This window comes from Babylonia areolata, chromosome 10 (genome assembly GCF_041734735.1).
Source record: "Babylonia areolata isolate BAREFJ2019XMU chromosome 10, ASM4173473v1, whole genome shotgun sequence".
In the NCBI taxonomy this organism is placed as follows: Eukaryota; Metazoa; Mollusca; class Gastropoda; order Neogastropoda; family Buccinidae; genus Babylonia; species Babylonia areolata.
The window spans coordinates 18,429,350-18,446,641 of record NC_134885.1 but is presented as its reverse complement, the minus strand read 5'-3'; the positions used below and the strand labels follow the sequence as shown (position 1 = coordinate 18,446,641).

Sequence of the window (17,292 nt, the reverse complement as noted above, 5' to 3'; positions counted from 1 at the left end):
ATGTGACGGAAGTACAATTGAATGGGCCTCATTTTGTCGAGAACAAAAACATGGAACGAATATGTCTACTTTCCTTTTCACATAAAAAAGCGAAATCAAAATTCTGACAGTTTTATCACAAAATTATAAACTTCTCAAAGTTTGAGACACGGGAGAACGTTTCATTAAAGATTATAAATAAAATCAACTGCAAACATGTAAAACTTCGTTGAAAAATCGTCTGCTTTGTTTCCTGTTTGCGAAAATGGCGTCCTGGGCTACCTGCTTCGAGGATCTGCGGAGGAAAGCACCGAATTTTTTCATTCCTTTAGGCTTGTCAGCTGCAACTTTTGGTGTGCTGTTCTTTCTGAAGAAATTCAATATCATATATCAATTTTTGCACAAGGTGATTTTGTTTTCTTCAATTAAAACTAAACGTTCTGTAAACCGAAAAACAAAAGTTGACTGTTCAGGACGGAACTTTCGACTTTGACCCTTGAACTTTTTTTCTCATGCCAAATGATGCATCATGTGTCCCTCGTTGAATACTTTACTAATATATTTTGTTCATGTAATTTGTGCACTTATATGCGAATGGTCAGTCATGCAACCTGTTTCTCCTACTGTATATATCATAACACAACTCAAAACAGCATACATATTTTTTCTTGTCACACACACACACACACACACGCCTCACACGCGGTAATATGCTGTTTTGGTGTCCAAAATTATTGCACCTATTGGTTACATTTTCATGCTTTGTACACACACACATGCACACACACACACACACACACACACACACACATATATATATATATATATATGTGTGTGTGTGTGTGTGTGTGTGTGTGTATTTATACACTTCCCAGTAATAGCACTTAATTGTATTGTGATAAAGTAAGGATTTAACTGTCCATATTTAAAACCAAAATGTTGCTAGGTTTAAGTGAGTAACACCTTGTTGCATAAGCTGTACTTTGTATTATAATTACATGCTATGTGATGATTGTTCTCTGTGCAGAGCGTATCACCATGGGCCAAGGCACCTGGAACTGTAAAATAGAGTTTGAGATGTTTCAGATGTATCTGTAGTGAGCTTGAAATTTGGTCTCAAGTGTCAAGCTCTATTTTTCTTTCTCCATTCATGGGCTGTATCCTCTATGTCCGCTCATGTGTACATGTGGACTTTTGTTTTGTTTTATATCTTTGGCTTATTTACCACACCTTGACGTCAAAGCAGCCATACTCCAGGAAAAGTGTCAAGTGAAAAGTTCAAACACCAGAGAGAGATGTAAAAGCTGAGGGATAAAGACACTAGACAAAATTATCGGTACAAACCTGAAAGATCTGGCCAAAGTACATGGAGAAGAAAGGTCAAAGATACATTTATATTATTATGAAAAAGATTGCAATTATGTTTGGTACAAATTCACAAAAGGCTGTCATCAATTGTCTGTTACAGGTGGTGTTAAGAGCTAAATAATTTAGAGCTTATATTTAGAGAAAAAAATCTAGACTGTGTGTGTCTGTGTGTGTGTCTGTGCATAAACGTACCAGTCAGTAGTGTTCACGTTTGTATTCTTTGCAACCATGAAATCATATCTGATCTCAGAAGCAGTGAAAACAAGCCAGTCAGTAAACCAGCAAGCAAGTTGGGAAGTATATCATGATTTATATAATTATATATCTACATACAGTTAGATAGATTTACATGCTAATATTGAAATTTATGACAACATGATTTGGCTTTTACAGATTTTATAGCAACATGTGATGTTAAAGAGTTATTCTACAGGCAGGGCAGTGTAGTAGATAAAAAAAGAAAGAAAGAAAAAAAGCTGTGTGTTGGAAAGCAGCACAAATAGTTATGCCATAGGATAAACTTACTGATGATCCTATGGACATGTATTTGATGTACCATTTGGGTCCACATTGCCAACCACTGTTTCAGTAACACTTAGAGGTTAAAACATGTTAAAGTTCCCATAGCCTTTAACAACTCTTGGTGCACAGAATTCATAATCACAGTGTCTAGGGCCTGGCATGAAGTGAAGTCCAGTCCCCTCCTTCCGCCATGGAGTGAGGAAAACCAGAGTAAAGTTCCATTCTCAAGGACACAGTATCATGCCAAAACAAATCCTCAAACTCTGATCACTGATGAACATTGGATTATCTTTAAATTAAAAGTATCACAGTGATTTATAAATGATTTGTAGGAATATGTCTTCATAACCATCCTGAGTACCGGTACTTCAGTGAATGAGACTTGATATTGTGCCCATGTCTTTATTTCAGTATATACAGGCACAGTAGTGAAGTGGTTAAAGTGTAGAACTTTCAGTCAGAGGGTCCCGGTTTGAATCTTGGTAACAGTGCCTGGTGGGTAAAGGGTGGAGGTTTTCCAATCTCCCAGGTCAGCATATGTACAGACCTCCTAGTGCCTGAACCCCCATTGTGTGTATAAACCCACAGAAGATCAACTATGCATGTTAAAGATCCTATAATCCATGTCGGCGTTTGGTGGGTTATAGAAACAAGAACATACCCAGCATGCACACCCCTGAAAACAGAGTATGGCTGCATACATGCAAGGAAAATAAACAAATGAGTCATACATGTAAAATGTTACATGTCTGTATGAGTGCGTTTGTTTGCGTTACTGAAACCTGACTAAATTAAACAGGAAACAAATGATCAGTGCCCAATGGCAGCTGTCAGTCGGCTCTGCCCAGGTGTGCAAATGACTCTGTATTTGTAAAGTGCTTAGAGCTTGATCTCTGATAGGTGCTTTACAAGTATCCATATGATAATCATCTTCATATATATTATGTGAATCTGTCTGTGTGTGCAGGTAGATGAGAAATCCAAACGTCATGGAGGAGAACTTGTTGCTCAAGTCTTGCAGGTAAGAAAGATGATAGTCTATCTGGATTGTTCCATTGACTATTTTGTTTATCATTGGTGTTGTTATACTTGAGTTTGTGCCCCAGTTATTTTTGTGAAGGTTTTTTCCCCAAGGGAGATTGATGAGACTGTTCTGAAAGAGAAAGGAGACAATACATGAGTATGTGTGTGTGCATTAGGGAGAGACAGGGAGATATTTGAAAAAATGAAAAAAAGACTTCTTTTTCACTAATTTGAAATCAATATAAGTTGCTATTTTATTTGAAATAACTATTCCTCTCCTACATTCATGCAGTACTAGAACAATGTTGCATGTTATGTTTTCTACAAAAGTCTGGAAAATTTCCTTTTATGTTCTGTTCATTTGTCTGCTTGAAAAAAAAAGAAAAAAAGAAAAGCAAACAGTTTAGGCCCAAACTATGTGCTAGTTCTGTTTCACTGATCAAATATGGATTCCAAACAGTAAATTGCTGTTGTGTGTGATATTTAGCATTTCTCTTTAGTATAATCATTGTCAGTTGAATTATTCTGATAACCGGAATACTTGTTAACTCCCCCAGAGCTAGTAACTAGTGAGAGGTGAAAAAGTAAAGTGGTGTGTTTGTGTTTGTGCAGAGCCATGGAGTGAAGCAGATGTTCACACTGGTCGGGGGACACATCTCCCCCATCTTGGTGGCCTGTGAAAATATTGGCATCAGAGTTGTCGACACCAGGCATGAGGTGAACATTCTGTTGTTGGTTTTTTTTTTTTACAGACAAATGCTATTACAGTTCAGCGAGACAAAGGCACATGCCTTTGAGCCATGTCCTCAGACCTTTCACAAGGATTTCTGTTCTGCCTGATGGCCAGGTAGACTTTCCATAGGCTTCTGGTCTGCTGTGTTCCCAGAACTGATCATTGGCCAGACAGTCTTTTGTTGCGAGACACAATTTCCAAAACCGTCGGCAGATTGAGCACGCAGACTGATCCATATACATCACATTTTTGTTTAACAGAAATACAAAAAAACTTAACTGTATGAAGAGCACAGGATCAGGAGTCAAGATGGCCGCCGGAAAAAGAGGGCGCTAGTCAGGGATGCACAGGGGAGGAACCTACTTCGGGAGGTTATCGGCTGTAGCTACTTTCATTTTCTCCGCATAGATGGGTAGTAGTTTGCACAGGACAGGAATCAGACCCCTGCTGGAGTCTGCACTAGTGGGTCATGGTAAGTATGTTACTTAAACGTAATTTTAGGAGAGTTTCCTTTTAGGAAGAAAATTTCCTTTCAATAATGTAAAAGAATGAAATGGAGCAGATGCTTGACCAAGGCATAAACCCGAGTGCTGGTCAGGGCCTTGAGAGCATACAGTAGGTATGTATCATTAACAAGACAAACAGACAAGGAAATATAGCCAAAATATAATGATAATGAAAGACACAGTAGATCAGAGTTAATTAAACATGTCCTCATTCCTGAAGCCCTGAACACTGAAGCCCCGCTAGTGGGCATGTCCATTACTGGCATATATAACTTATGCCTGTGGCTAAATTCAGACATACACTGCACCTTCCCAGCATTGACAGTGTTGGATAGTCCATCAGGTTTTCAGTTTTCAGTTTAAAGGTGGAGTCAAGGCCTGTGGACTGATCCATATACATGATACCACATATGCTTAAAAAGAAAGGAGCATATGCCAGATCCTTGCATAAACCTAATGCTCTTTGTTCACAGTCAGATCAGTTGTTTATGTCAAGTGTCAATTGTTCATTGAATGAAGTTGAAAATGATCCCCATGACTTGTACCTGATGGTGAGATGTGTTGGCAGGTGACGGCAGTGTTTGCTGCCGATGCTGTGGCGCGCCTCTCGGGCACTGTAGGGGTGGCCGCCGTCACTGCTGGGCCTGGTCAGTACTTCTCTTGGTGGTACAATACTAGCTCTAAAATGGCCCCTCTGTGGTTTGCTGGGCTATAAACAACATGATTTGATTTGATTTCTCTTGTTAATTTTTTTTTTGTGTGTGTGTTTTTTTGTGTGTTTTTTTTTCTCAGTTTTTTACCCCCATCACCCCTCTGCCCCCTCTGTTGAGTTTATTATTAATTTTTATTTTATTAACTAGCAGCAATAAGAGATGTGGCTACGTAGGTAAACAGACATAAATGTAGACAAATTAACAGTAAAAGACAAAATAGAAAATTTGATGACAGCTGGTAAAGAAGATTATTTTATTTTGAGCAATCAGAGAATGTTTTTAATATTATTTTCCTGTCTGTAAGTTTATATTGTATTTATTCATGTAGACTGCTATTTAGTCTTTGAATTTCAAATACACTTACACTCTGTGTGTGTGTGTCTGTGTGTCTGTGTGTGATTGTGTGTGTGTGTGTGGATAGATATTGATGTTTCTGTGTTATAGTCTGTGCTCACTGCTGATTGTGGCTGCACATGTACAGGTCTGACAAACACAGTGACTGCCGTGAAGAATGCACAAATGGCAGAGTCTCCTGTCCTGCTGATTGGAGGGGCTGCTGCTACTTTGCTGAAAGTAATCACCCTGTCCTGTCTGTACTTATGGGTTTCCTGTTTCTGTTTCTGTGTGTTTTTCTGAACTTGGACGGAGGAAGAACGTTTATGACGGGAGTAAATTTGATTGTGAATTATTTATTTGTTGATAGTTTTGTTTTCAGTCAGACTACAGCCCTTATGATATAATGCATCATTATCAGCAGTACTTTAAACAGAATGGATCGAAAAAGGTAAAGTTCTGCATTTATATTGCTATTTATAATATTGTTCTCACAGCGTATTTAAATTTGGGGAAGAACAAGATACAAAGCCAGGTAGCAGGATGTTTCTGTTGAAACCCACAGTGAGACTCGGGCTTCTGATAGCACAAAAATAAACATCCCTGATGCATTGAAAATGGAAACAGTTGCACTATATGTTCAATGAGTGCGTCCTGGGACTTTCTGAACATTTCTAGAATTAAGACATCAAAAGATGAAAATCACGGATGGGAGCTTCAAAGAAGTTGTTTCCCTTGCCCACTTTTTGGCCCAGACTTAGATGATTATGATCAGAAGACAAACCTGCATATATATATGTCTGTAGCCATGCAGATTTGATTACATTGTGCAGCATTTGAGTGACTCTGAAGGTAGTCTGTGACCATCTAGAATTATGGTAAAGAGTACCCGGGACCTTAGCAGAGGCCCTGAGAGTTGGTGAGGAACGTTGTTGTTGTGCAGGGTCGTGGTGCGCTGCAGGACATTGACCAGATGTCACTGTTCAAACCGCTGTGCAAGTTCTGTGCCAGTGTCAGCACAGTGCGTGACATTGTGCCCACCCTTCGCAAGGCGCTACAGATCGCGCAGTCCGGCACTCCAGGTCAGCTTGCACACGTTTGACTCTTCTGATTTATTGTGCTATGTTTACTTGATCGCTGTCAGCTGTTTGTCATAGTGCTCACACACATCTGTCTCTACTGATTTACTGTACTATGTTCACTGGATCTCTGTCAGCTGTTTGCCATACTGCCCAAAAGATATTGCTGTGCTCCTGTGAATCTGTTGTTCTGGTATATACTTTATGCTGTTTGAGAGTTTCTCCCAGATTTGTTAATTTTTATTCTTTTCAGATGTGTTTTCATTGTCACTATCCTTTTCTTTCTTTTTTTCTTTTTTTTTTTTTTTACTACAAGGTGCTTTGGATTATAAAGCATGTCCTCGAAACAAACACACACAAAAACCCCCCCAGCTCTACATAAGACACAGCATTATTACTCACACATCACAGTGATAAACAAGAAATTGAGCATTGATGGGTTGATCACTGTTGCTGTCAAGGTCATGTTTTCATCTTCAGCTAAAGTTGGTGTCGAGATCCTGATATCATCATGAATCAGAACTCTTGTCTGCTCTGTTGATCATCACCTTCTATCCTGTCCCCACTCCTATGGTGTGCTGTTTGTGCAAATATGAGTTGTTTGTGAGCTGGGTTTTTTTGTGATTCATGGGAAGGTTTTATCTGTTTTTATGAATTATGACAGCATTTCTACAAATTGTAACCATCCAGTAGGTGCGCTGTGTTATAAGGTGCATGGGTTGAAGTTGAGGAGAATTTTTTTTTATATTTTTGTCTATTAAGTTGGTTAGTGACAGCTGGCTAGAAGGCCTGAATTCAGGGAGAGTGTTTTGGCTGTGTGTGAACAGGGCCGGTGTTTGTGGAGTTCCCCATTGACACGCTGTACATGTATGACCTTGTCAAACGGGAGATCGGCATGAAGGACAAGGGACCCACCAGTCTCTTGCAGAAAGTCATCAACTGGTCAGTGCACCAATCCTACAAAACAAAATAGAACTATTGTTTCCAATAAATTCAAGTTGAAAATGAAGTTTTTCTTTTTGTATCTTATTTTATGATATTGTATTTCTCTTTGTCACAATGGATATGTCTGTGTGTAAAATTTGGGCTGTTCTCCCCAAGGAGAGTGTGTCGCTTTTGTGCAGCATCACACTTTTATTTTGCTTCCTGCAAGTGCATTAGTTCTCCTATGATAGTGGATTTTTTTTTAAACATAATTTTGCCAAGGGCAACCCTTTTGTTGCCATGGGTTCTTTTATGTATGCTAAGTGCAAGCTGCACATGTGACCTTGGTTTATGGTCTCACCTGCATGACAAGTGTCCAGGGATTCAGTCATGTGTGATTTGACAGAAGTTGTGCTGTGATTGTCAGGTATCTGCAGAACCACCTGGGCAACCTGTTTGCTGGAGCCTGGGAACCCAGAGACACCAGTCCTCTTCCAGTGTCTGTGCCTCGCGCCTCTGACTCCCAGAGTAAGCAGCATCCTTTCACACTTGACACACTGTGGGACAGTACTCCAACACCCAAAGTAAGCATTGGTGTTACTGGCATGAAACACAGGTGGACAGTCTGGCTCAGATTGCCTCACTCGCCTTTGTGAGGAACACAAAATATGTTGGATTAAACATGAGTTTAATTTCACACATACTTAACCGTGACCCACTAGTGTAGACTCCGGCAGGGGTCTGACATTCCTGTCCTGTGCAAACTACTATCCGCCTATGCGGAGAAAACGAAAATAGCTACGGCCGATAACCTCCCAGAAGTAGGTAACCTCCCCTGTGCCCCCCTGGCTAGCGCCCTCTTTTTCCGGCAGCCATCTCGACTCCTGTTCCTGTGCTCTGCATACAGCTAATTTTTTTTCGTATTTTCTATCTGTCTATTGCTTCCTTGGCATCCTTGTTGTTTGTCCAATTATGTCTTTAACCAGGTCGCATAATTATGTGGCTCGTTTGGGCGATTGGGCTAAAATTAAGGCGCGATCGCAATCGATTCGTGGACACTCTGGGCCCTCTGCTTTGGGCAACGCCAACCCGCTGCCTCCTCCACTTCCTCCACTACCTCTGGTCGACTCTAGACCCCCACTGCCTCCGATGTCTCCTCCAGTGACTTCTAGGGGTTTGTGCTATTCATACTATTCATTTCCATCCGCGAATGGACAGTCAGCAGTGCCCGAGTCGATCTCCTCTATCGCTTTGCCCATACCCACAGTATCAACAACGGAATGTGCCACAATCCCTTTGGGAAAACAACACCATACACTGGCTTTGGATCCGCATGCTAGACAGGGACCTATGTGTGATGCGTCTGTGGCGGCGGCCGTGACATCGGCTCACGCACCCCCACGCGGCATGCCTCTTCTGTCTCATATCCTATAGCGACCGAGGCGCTTAGGGATGCCCTCCCCATGTGTAGGGAGGAAGGTAGACCACTAGGGGACACGCTCGCCCATACACGTGCACCCTCCCCCTTGTCCCGAGCACCCGATCAAAGGGCGGCAACTTCTGCTTCGGCGCCCTTTCCGGTCACCGCCGCAGTTACTTCCCCTGCACTGCCATTGCCCCTCGCCTTCAGTGCGGGTGTGTGCATGGCCCCTACAAGCTATGCAGTGATGACCCCATCTGCCATACCACCGGTTGCTCCTGTTTCCCACCACTGTTGGCGGATCAGCAAGCTGCTCAACCAAATAACCAGCAACTCATTGTTAACTTGCTGCAACAACTGTGCACCACTCTGCTTCCTGGTGCCACACCTACTACTGCTCATTCTTCTGCTGCAGCAAATCCGCTTCCACCCTCCACAACCACCTCCCAGCAGCCTGGTCATGTGCCTAGCACACAGCCTGACCCATCATCCTATGCCATAGAAGAGACATTTTCTGATGGGGACATTGATACAGAGGAACCACCTTTGGAAGATAATCAGCTGGTTTCCTTGCAAGAAGCACTAGCCCTCCTAGCTTCCTACACTCCAGATAGGGTGGAGACAATTTGCGCACCGGGCACGCCTCTAACATGTGGTGCTATGGAGGTTATAGGCATCCACAGATCCTCCCATGCCCCTCACTTTGCTCTTACACAATAGACCCTGGTAGTTAAGGCTGTGCAGAACACATTGGCACGCATCAGGGGCCAACCCATCAGTGATGTCCCCTCTGACTCTGTTCCAAATTTTCCAGCTGCAATGGGTCGAGGGAAATTCCTGAAAACTCTGCCCTGAACCACTTCAAAACCTCCACTTCTAGCTCCGGGCCCTATTCCTCAAAGACCCCTTCCTCTTTCTCATGAGGACCTCCTACTTCTCCCGCAAAACTTGCATGACAGTCGCAGAGTAACATTAAATGACAAATTCCTCATGGATCTGGAGGAAGCTCTCAGATCTTCTTTAGAATCGACTGCTGCCATGGAAAGCTTCCATGTGGGCCTTGCCAGGGCCCTCATGGAAACCCCCACTGAGCAACCAGCCGACCTTGACGTTACCATTTTCTCCCCTTTCGTCCAGCAGATCAGTCAGCTTCTCATGTGTTCTGCAGACATACAATCAGAGGCCTATATGAATATCATTTTGGCCAGGAGGGATGCTGTGCTTGACCAATCCCCATGTGTGCGCTCTCCACCAGAACACGCTTCCCTCAGAGCACTTACCCCCACCAACGGTTCCCTCTTCGGTCAGGGCTTCCCCACTGTGGCCATAAGACTTGCATAGGGACCTTGCCCTTGGTGCGGGCCCTTTCCGCACTTCGGCACACTTGCGGCACGCTCCGCAGCATCAGCCATATACCTTCTGGCACAGCAATGTTGCCACCTTCAGGCTGCGCTCAAATCAGCCTTCCTCCTCAAACGCCAGAGTGCAACCCAGGGCGTACAGGCGTCAGCAGTATGCAGTTCAGCCTCCACACAGGCTGACAGCCAGCTCCAGACTGGCCCACCCCTAATGACTCACCCCCGCCCTTCACCCGCCACTCGTGCACCTGGCAGCCTATCCAGGCACATGCCAGCGTGGCTGTCTCTTCCAGCATGCGAGTGGGTCCTCCGGGTGATAGGGTCGGGGTTTCGCCTACCTTGGCTCTCCTCCAAGGCACCTCTCATCCTCTCTCATCCTCCCTCCCCCCCCCCCCCACACCCCCCCCCCAGGGCGATGCAGCCTGCTCAGCCCTGTGGGACGAAATCCTTTCTCTTCTCCACAAAGAGGCCATAGAGGAAGCTCCTCCTCTGTCACCAGGCTTCTTCGGCCACATCTTTGTCGTCCCCAAAGCCTCCGGTGGATGGCGGCCGGTTCTAGACCTTTCCCCTCTAAACAAGTACCTCCAGTACAAACCATTCCGCATGGAAACACCCGCATCAATCAGGGACTCCATCAGGCAAGGCAACTGGGCAGTCTCCATAGACTTCACAGACACATACTTCCATATCCTGATTCACTCCAGGGACTGCAAGTGGCTCCGCTTCTCATGGGATGGCAAGTCCTTCCAGTTCAGAGCCGATCCATCTTGCCTTGTGCCAGCCCCCTGGGTCTTCACCAGTGTGGTCAGGGAACTATGCCTAGCCCTCAGGAGCAAGGGCATACGCCTGAGGGTCTATCTAGACGACTGGTTGATCCTTGCGGAGAGCAGGGCCCTCTGCCAGCACCACCTGAACCTTGTCAGGAACCAGTGCCAATCGCTGGGCTTTCTCATGAATGCAGAAAAATTGGAACTGGAGCCCTCTTAGCAGTTCGAATTCCTGGGTATGGCGATCGATTCGGTAACAGTGACCATACGTCTGGCCATGCCTTGCCTCCACATGCTACACAGTCTCCTGTCTCAGCTATCACAGGCAACCTCGGCGTCTGCCAGGGAACTTGCCTCTCTGCTAGGCTTCATGGAGTCCCTCGCTGCACTGGTTACGCTAGGGAGACTACACAAACGTCCATTTCAGCGACACTTCCAGGACAGGTGGTCCCAGTCTTCACAGGCATGGGACACCCATATACCTCTGGGCACATGGTTCTCACAGTCGACCCAGTGCTGGATGGACATGCAGTGGCTCAAGGCCAGGGTTCCAATCTCGAACCCAACACCGGATGCAGAATTGTACACAGATGCCTCCAACATGGGCTGGGGTGCCCACATGGAGAACCACACGGCATTGGGGACTTGGACCCTGCAACAGCAGTTGTGGCACATCAACAAGCTGGAGCTGGAGGCAGTCTTCCTTGCCCTCCAGCACTTCCTCCCCCATGTCTTGCACAGGTCGATCATGCTGTGCATGGACAACACAACGGTAGCATGCTATCTAAACAAACAGGGTGGAGGGGGGGGGGCACACTCACACCAGCTGTCCCTGTGTGCGGAGACAGTCCTCCTCTGGTGTCAAGAACACAACATCTGCCTGACAGCACGACATGTCCCAGGCAAGCTCAATATTCTAGCAGATTACCTCAGCAGATCCCACACAGTGCTACAAATGGAGTGGACCCTGTCACACTCAACTCTTCAGCCGATCTGGGACCTTTGGTACAAACCACATGTGGATCTCTTTGCCACAAGATTCAACTTCCGCATTCGAACATACGTTTCCACAGTCCCAGACCCGCAGGCCTGGGTCATAGACGCCCTATCGATCAGCTGGTCCAACCTTTCGGGTTCCCCTCACTTCCCATCATGGGAAAAGTCCTCAGAAAGGCAAGGTTGGAGAGTGCCACCTTGATTCTCATCGCACCCCACTGGCCAGCACAGCTGTGGTTCCCCGACCTTCTCCACCTCACTCGCGTTCCCCCGCTCCGCCTTCACATTGGCAGACGCTCCCTGGTTCAGCCCCACATGGGTATTCCCCACAGAAACCTAGAGGTCCTCAACCTACACGCCTGGCTACTGTGCGGGAATCTCTGTCAGCACTAGGCACCTCCGATGACATGGCTGACCTTGTCTGCAGGTCACATCGCAAAGGCACTCAAGGCGTTTACTCTGCACACTGGAACCGCTGGCTCTCCTGGTGCTCAACCCACTCAGTCAATCCCACACACCCATCCAATATGGATCTCGCCAACTTCCTTGCCTTCCTCTCCTTCTCCATAGGCCTCTCTGCCTCCGCAGTACGCGTCCACTGCGCTGCAATCAGCTCCACTCTTCGGCAACTGGGTGGGCCCTCTTTCTCAGATGACCCCCTGCTCAGAGCACTGGTCTGAGGGGCCTCCCTCAGTCATGCATGTAAATCCCTTTGGACCCCTTCATGGGACCTTTTTCTGGTCCTAAAATACCTCCACAAGGCCCCCTTCAAACCCCTTGTTATAGCTCCTTTCAAGCTACTCTCCATGAAGACACTCTTTCTCATCTCACTAGCCTCAGGTAGGCGGTGTAGTGAGGTACATGCCCTCAGTGGCATCACACAAGATATAGCCTTTAAGCCAGACGGATCTATCACACTTAGATTCCTCCCCGAATTTCTTGCCAAAAATCAAACTCCCAGTACACCCTCTCCCATTCTTTTCATCAAACCGCTCTCTTCCGTTCTAGCCCATGATGACGAGGACAGATTCCTCTGCCCGGTCAGGGCCCTGCACGTATACCTCAAAACGTCGCGTCCCTTCCGAGTGTCCAAACGACGCCTCTTCATTAGCTGGAACCTGGACCATCCGCGTGACATTAGCAAGACGTCTCTGTCTCAATGGATAGTCAATGCGATTAAAGGCGCATATGCAGACACAGGGTTGAGACTTGATGCCTCCTCAGCCACAGCACATGAAGTCAGAGCATGGTCCTCTTCTCTTGCCTTAGCCCACTCAGCACGGCTGCAAGACATCATGGATGCTGCGTACTGGAAAAACCCTGCCACCTTCATCGACTTACCTGAGAGACGTCGCACGCCTGCGGGATGATGGCTCAAGAGGCATCGCTTCTGTGGTAGTTGCACAACAGGCCATCGCAGCACACAGACAGTAGAACAGGTGAGCCCTTCACCTTGTCGCGCTATTCTGCACTAGTGGGTCATGGTTAAGTATGTGTAATTAAAAGGAAATTTTCTATCTAAAATTACGTTTAAGTAACTTACTTACCGTGACCCAAATTTCAGACCCTCCCGTCCTCCTCGCTTCCTGTTCTCCCTGCTCACTGTGCCGGTGATGGCATATTGCCGTCAAAAGAGGGCGCTAGCCAGGGGACACAGGGGAGGTTACCTACTTCCGGGAGGTTATCGGCTGTAGCTACTTTCGTTTTCTCTGCATAGGCGGATAGTAGTTTGCACAGGACAGGAATGTCAGACCCCTGCCGGAGTCTGCACTAGTGGGTCACAGTAAGTATGTTACTTAAACGTAATTTTAGATAGAAAATTTCCTTTTAGGGGGACTGAGGGGATCCTTTCTGACTCGTCTGTGACTCATTGAGATAACGGCTATAGATATAAATTCCTGCAGTGAACAGCTAGTCCTAAGTTATCTGACTCCCACAGTGAACAGCTAGTTCTGAGTTATCTGACTCCCACAGTGAACAGCCAGTTCTGAGTTATCTGACTCCCACAGTGAACAGCCAGTTCTGAGTTATCTGACTCCCACAGTGAACAGCTAGTTCTGAGTTATCTGACTCCCACAGTGAACAGCTAGTTCTGAGTTATCTGACTCCCACAGTGAACAGCCAGTTCTGAGTTATCTGACTCCCACAGTGAACAGCTAGTTCTGAGTTATCTGACTCCCACAGTGAACAGCTAGTTCTGAGTTATCTGACTCCCACAGTGAACAGCTAGTTCTGAGTTATCTGACTCCCACAGTGAACAGCCAGTTCTGAGTTATCTGACTCCCACAGTGAACAGCTAGTTCTGAGTTATCTGACTCCCACAGTGAACAGCCAGTTCTGAGTTATCTGACTCCCACAGTGAACAGCTAGTTCTGAGTTATCTGACTCCCACAGTGAACAGCCAGTTCTGAGTTATCTGACTCCCACAGTGAACAGCTAGTTCTGAGTTATCTGACTCCCACAGTGAACAGCTAATTCTGAGTTATCTGACTCCCACATTGAACAGTTAGTTCAAAGTTACCTTACACCACAGTGAACAGTTAGTTCAAGTTAAATGTGGTGGTGGTGTGTCCATTGAGATCGATGATGACCATCGTTGTCATCCAGCTGGGGGATGGGGGGATGGTGGTGGTGGGTTGGGGGGGATGATGCTCATGAATCTATCTGTGAATGCGCAGATGGCTGAATAGTCCAATCTGCGCACGAAATGTTCGCTGATGGGGCAGACAAAGACAGGCATACCATTGTCAGGGAGCTTGTTTGCCCGTGACTTTCTGGCCTGCCTCTTCTGAACAGCTGCAGCAGTCCTGTTGGCCTCGCACAACTTGGCGCCTTTGTGCACAGCAGCGCGCCATTTGTCACGGTCCACTGCAGATTCCTCCCAGGAGTCAGGGTTGATATCAAACACTTTCAGAGAGACTTTCAGAGTATCTCTGATGTGCTTCTTCTGACCTCCGTGTGATCTCTTCCCTTGTTGCAGCTCGCCATAGAAGAGCCTTTTGGGCAGCCGATGGTCTGGCATGCGCGCCACGTGTCCAGCCCAGCAAAGCTGGGACTGCATCAGGATGGTGAAGATGCTGGGAAGGGTGGCTTTTGCGAGCACCTCTGTGTCTGGGGTCTTGTCTTGCCACTTGATGTTCAGTAGCTTCCTGAGGCATGTTGTGTGGAAGTGGTTCAGCTTCTTGGCATGTCGTTGGTACACTGTCCAAGTTTCGCAGGCGTACAGTAGTGTGGGGAGAACTACTGCTCTGTAGACCTTTAGCTTGGTCTCAAGACTAATGCCTCTTCTGTTCCAGACATTTGCATTGAGTCTACCAAAAGTTGCGCTTGCTCTTGCAATCCTGACGTTCACTTCGTCGATGGTCGCATTTCGTGACAGTGTGCTGCCAAGGTATGTGAACCGCTCCACCGCACTGAGTCTCTGACCGTTGACTGTGATGTTGGGCTCAACGTAGGGTTTCCCTGGGGCTGGCTGATGGAGAACTTCAGTTTTCCTCATGCTGATGGTAAGGCCGAAGTTCCTGCTGGCAGTGGCGAACTTGTCGACGCTGAGTTGCATGTCAGCTTCAGATCCAGCGTTGAGGGCACAATCATCAGCAAACAAAAAGTCTCTGATGATGTCTGTCATGACCTTCGTTTTTGCTTGAAGCCTTCTGAGGTTAAACAACTTGCCATCTGTTCGGTACTTTAGGCCGATTCCAACATTGCCATCTCTGAAGGCATCAGTAAGCATTGCAGAGAACATGAGGCTGAACAGCGTTGGAGCCAGGATGCAACCTTGCTTGACACCATTTGTGACAGCAAAAGGAGCAGATGTTTCGCCTTTGTCCTGGACTCGAGCCTGCATGCCTTCATGGAATTGGCTGACCAAGGAAATAAATTTCCGAGGGCATCCGTACTTGGCCATGATCTTCCACAGTCCCTCTCTACTCACGGTGTCGAAGGCCTTAGTGAGGTCGACATAGGTGGAGAACAGATCAGCATTTTGCTCCTGACATTTCTCTTGCAGCTGCCTTGCAGCAAACACCATGTCGGTGGTTCCGCGCTCTTTCCGGAATCCACATTGGCTCTCAGGCAAATGACCTTGGTCAAGGTGTGCTGTGAGGCGGTTTAGTAGGATCCTGGCAAGTATCTTGCCTGCGATGGAGAGCAAGGAAATGCCCCGATGGTTATCACAGGCTTGCCGGTTCCCCTTTCGCTTGTACAAGTGAATGATAGATGCATCTTTGAAATCCTGGGGGATCGTCTCTTCTTTCCATATGAGTGAGTACAGCTGATGGAGCTTCTCAGTCAGCACAGTGCCTCCATCCTTGTAGACCTCTGCTGGTATGGAGTCTGAGCCAGGTGCTTTGCCACTGGATAGCAGACGGATTGCTTTCTGGGTCTCAAGAGGTGTTGGCGGATCGTCCAGTGCTTCGTTGATGGGGACTTGTGGGAGACGGTCTATGGCTTCATCATTTATGGAGGAAGGGCGATTTAAGACACTGTTGAAGTGCTCAGCCCAGCGTTCGAGAATTTTCTCCTTCTCGGTGATCAAGGTATTCCCATCTGCACTTAGGAGGGGGGATGATCCTGAGGATGTGGGGCCGTATACTTCTTTTAAGGCATCATGGAACCTCTTCATATCGTGCCTGTCAGCATATCCCTGGATCTCATCAGCTTTGTCACTCAGCCACTTATCCTGCATCTGGCGTAACTTTTGCTGAACAGTCCTGCGGATGGCATCATATGCATCCTTTTTTGATGTGGACTTTGGGTTGCTCAGGTAGGCTTGATGCAGACGGCGTTTCTCATCCAGAAGCTGCTTGATTTCATCACAGTTTTCATCAAACCAGTCTTTGTGCTTTCTGGTCATGAGTCCCAGGGTCTCTGAAGCTGTACTATAGATCAGCTCACGCAGGGTCCTCCAGTCAGACTCCACATTCTGGTTGTCTAGAGAGGCGGATTCCAGACGATCTTCCAGCAGCTCCACAAAGGACTGTTTGATGGTGATGTTTTTCAGCTTAGCGATGTTGAGCCGTTTTGGAGCCTTATGGCCTTGGGGGCGTCTCTTGGGCTGGATTCGAATATTCAGCTTCGAGACTACAAGGCGATGGTCTGTCTAACACTCGGCGCCGCATGGATGACTGATGACTTGCGCGATGAGTTTGTTTAAAGTGAAGAGGAGTTGCGCAACGTCGACCTCACTCTCTCGTCCGGGTCCACCAATTTCCAGTGGCAAGACTAAGTCGAGACGACCGGAGGATGAGCACGGATGCAGTGGATGACCAAGATATCTTTTTGGTGTCTCATCTTGCTCTCTGCACTCCACAGTGCGTTGCTGTAACCGCCTTCCTCTCCGTTGAACTGATAGGTTTCTTCCGCAGATTCTGCCGGATCCAGACTTTGCATGCATGGGTAGACACACCCCGGGGGCCAACTGCGTGTGGCATGCACACAGCACGGTGGAGCTAGATGGCCGTCGGTGGCTCTCCTGAGCCAACGCCCTTTTATGGATCTCCATAAGGGTGTCTAGCCACCTGCCTCACCAGTCCTGGAAGGGAGCGGTGGGAGTGCCGGTTTAGTCGCCGG

At 46.7% G+C, this 17,292-nt stretch overlaps 1 protein-coding gene across 1 annotated transcript in view; it reads left to right on the top strand.

Moving 5' to 3' along the window:
• Nucleotides 1-138: 138 nt before the first annotated feature.
• The window catches only part of LOC143286847 (2-hydroxyacyl-CoA lyase 2-like), a 52,359-nt gene continuing 35,205 nt past the window's right edge, over nucleotides 139-17,292 (top strand). Inside the window, exons 1-8 of the mRNA XM_076594681.1 lie at nucleotides 139-385; nucleotides 2,837-2,890; nucleotides 3,505-3,609; nucleotides 4,700-4,778; nucleotides 5,326-5,417; nucleotides 6,121-6,259; nucleotides 7,084-7,198; nucleotides 7,608-7,708. Coding sequence (XP_076450796.1) covers nucleotides 245-385; nucleotides 2,837-2,890; nucleotides 3,505-3,609; nucleotides 4,700-4,778; nucleotides 5,326-5,417; nucleotides 6,121-6,259; nucleotides 7,084-7,198; nucleotides 7,608-7,708 — 826 coding nt within the window. The 5' untranslated portion in view covers nucleotides 139-244. The remainder of the gene's footprint in view (nucleotides 386-2,836; nucleotides 2,891-3,504; nucleotides 3,610-4,699; nucleotides 4,779-5,325; nucleotides 5,418-6,120; nucleotides 6,260-7,083; nucleotides 7,199-7,607; nucleotides 7,709-17,292) is intronic.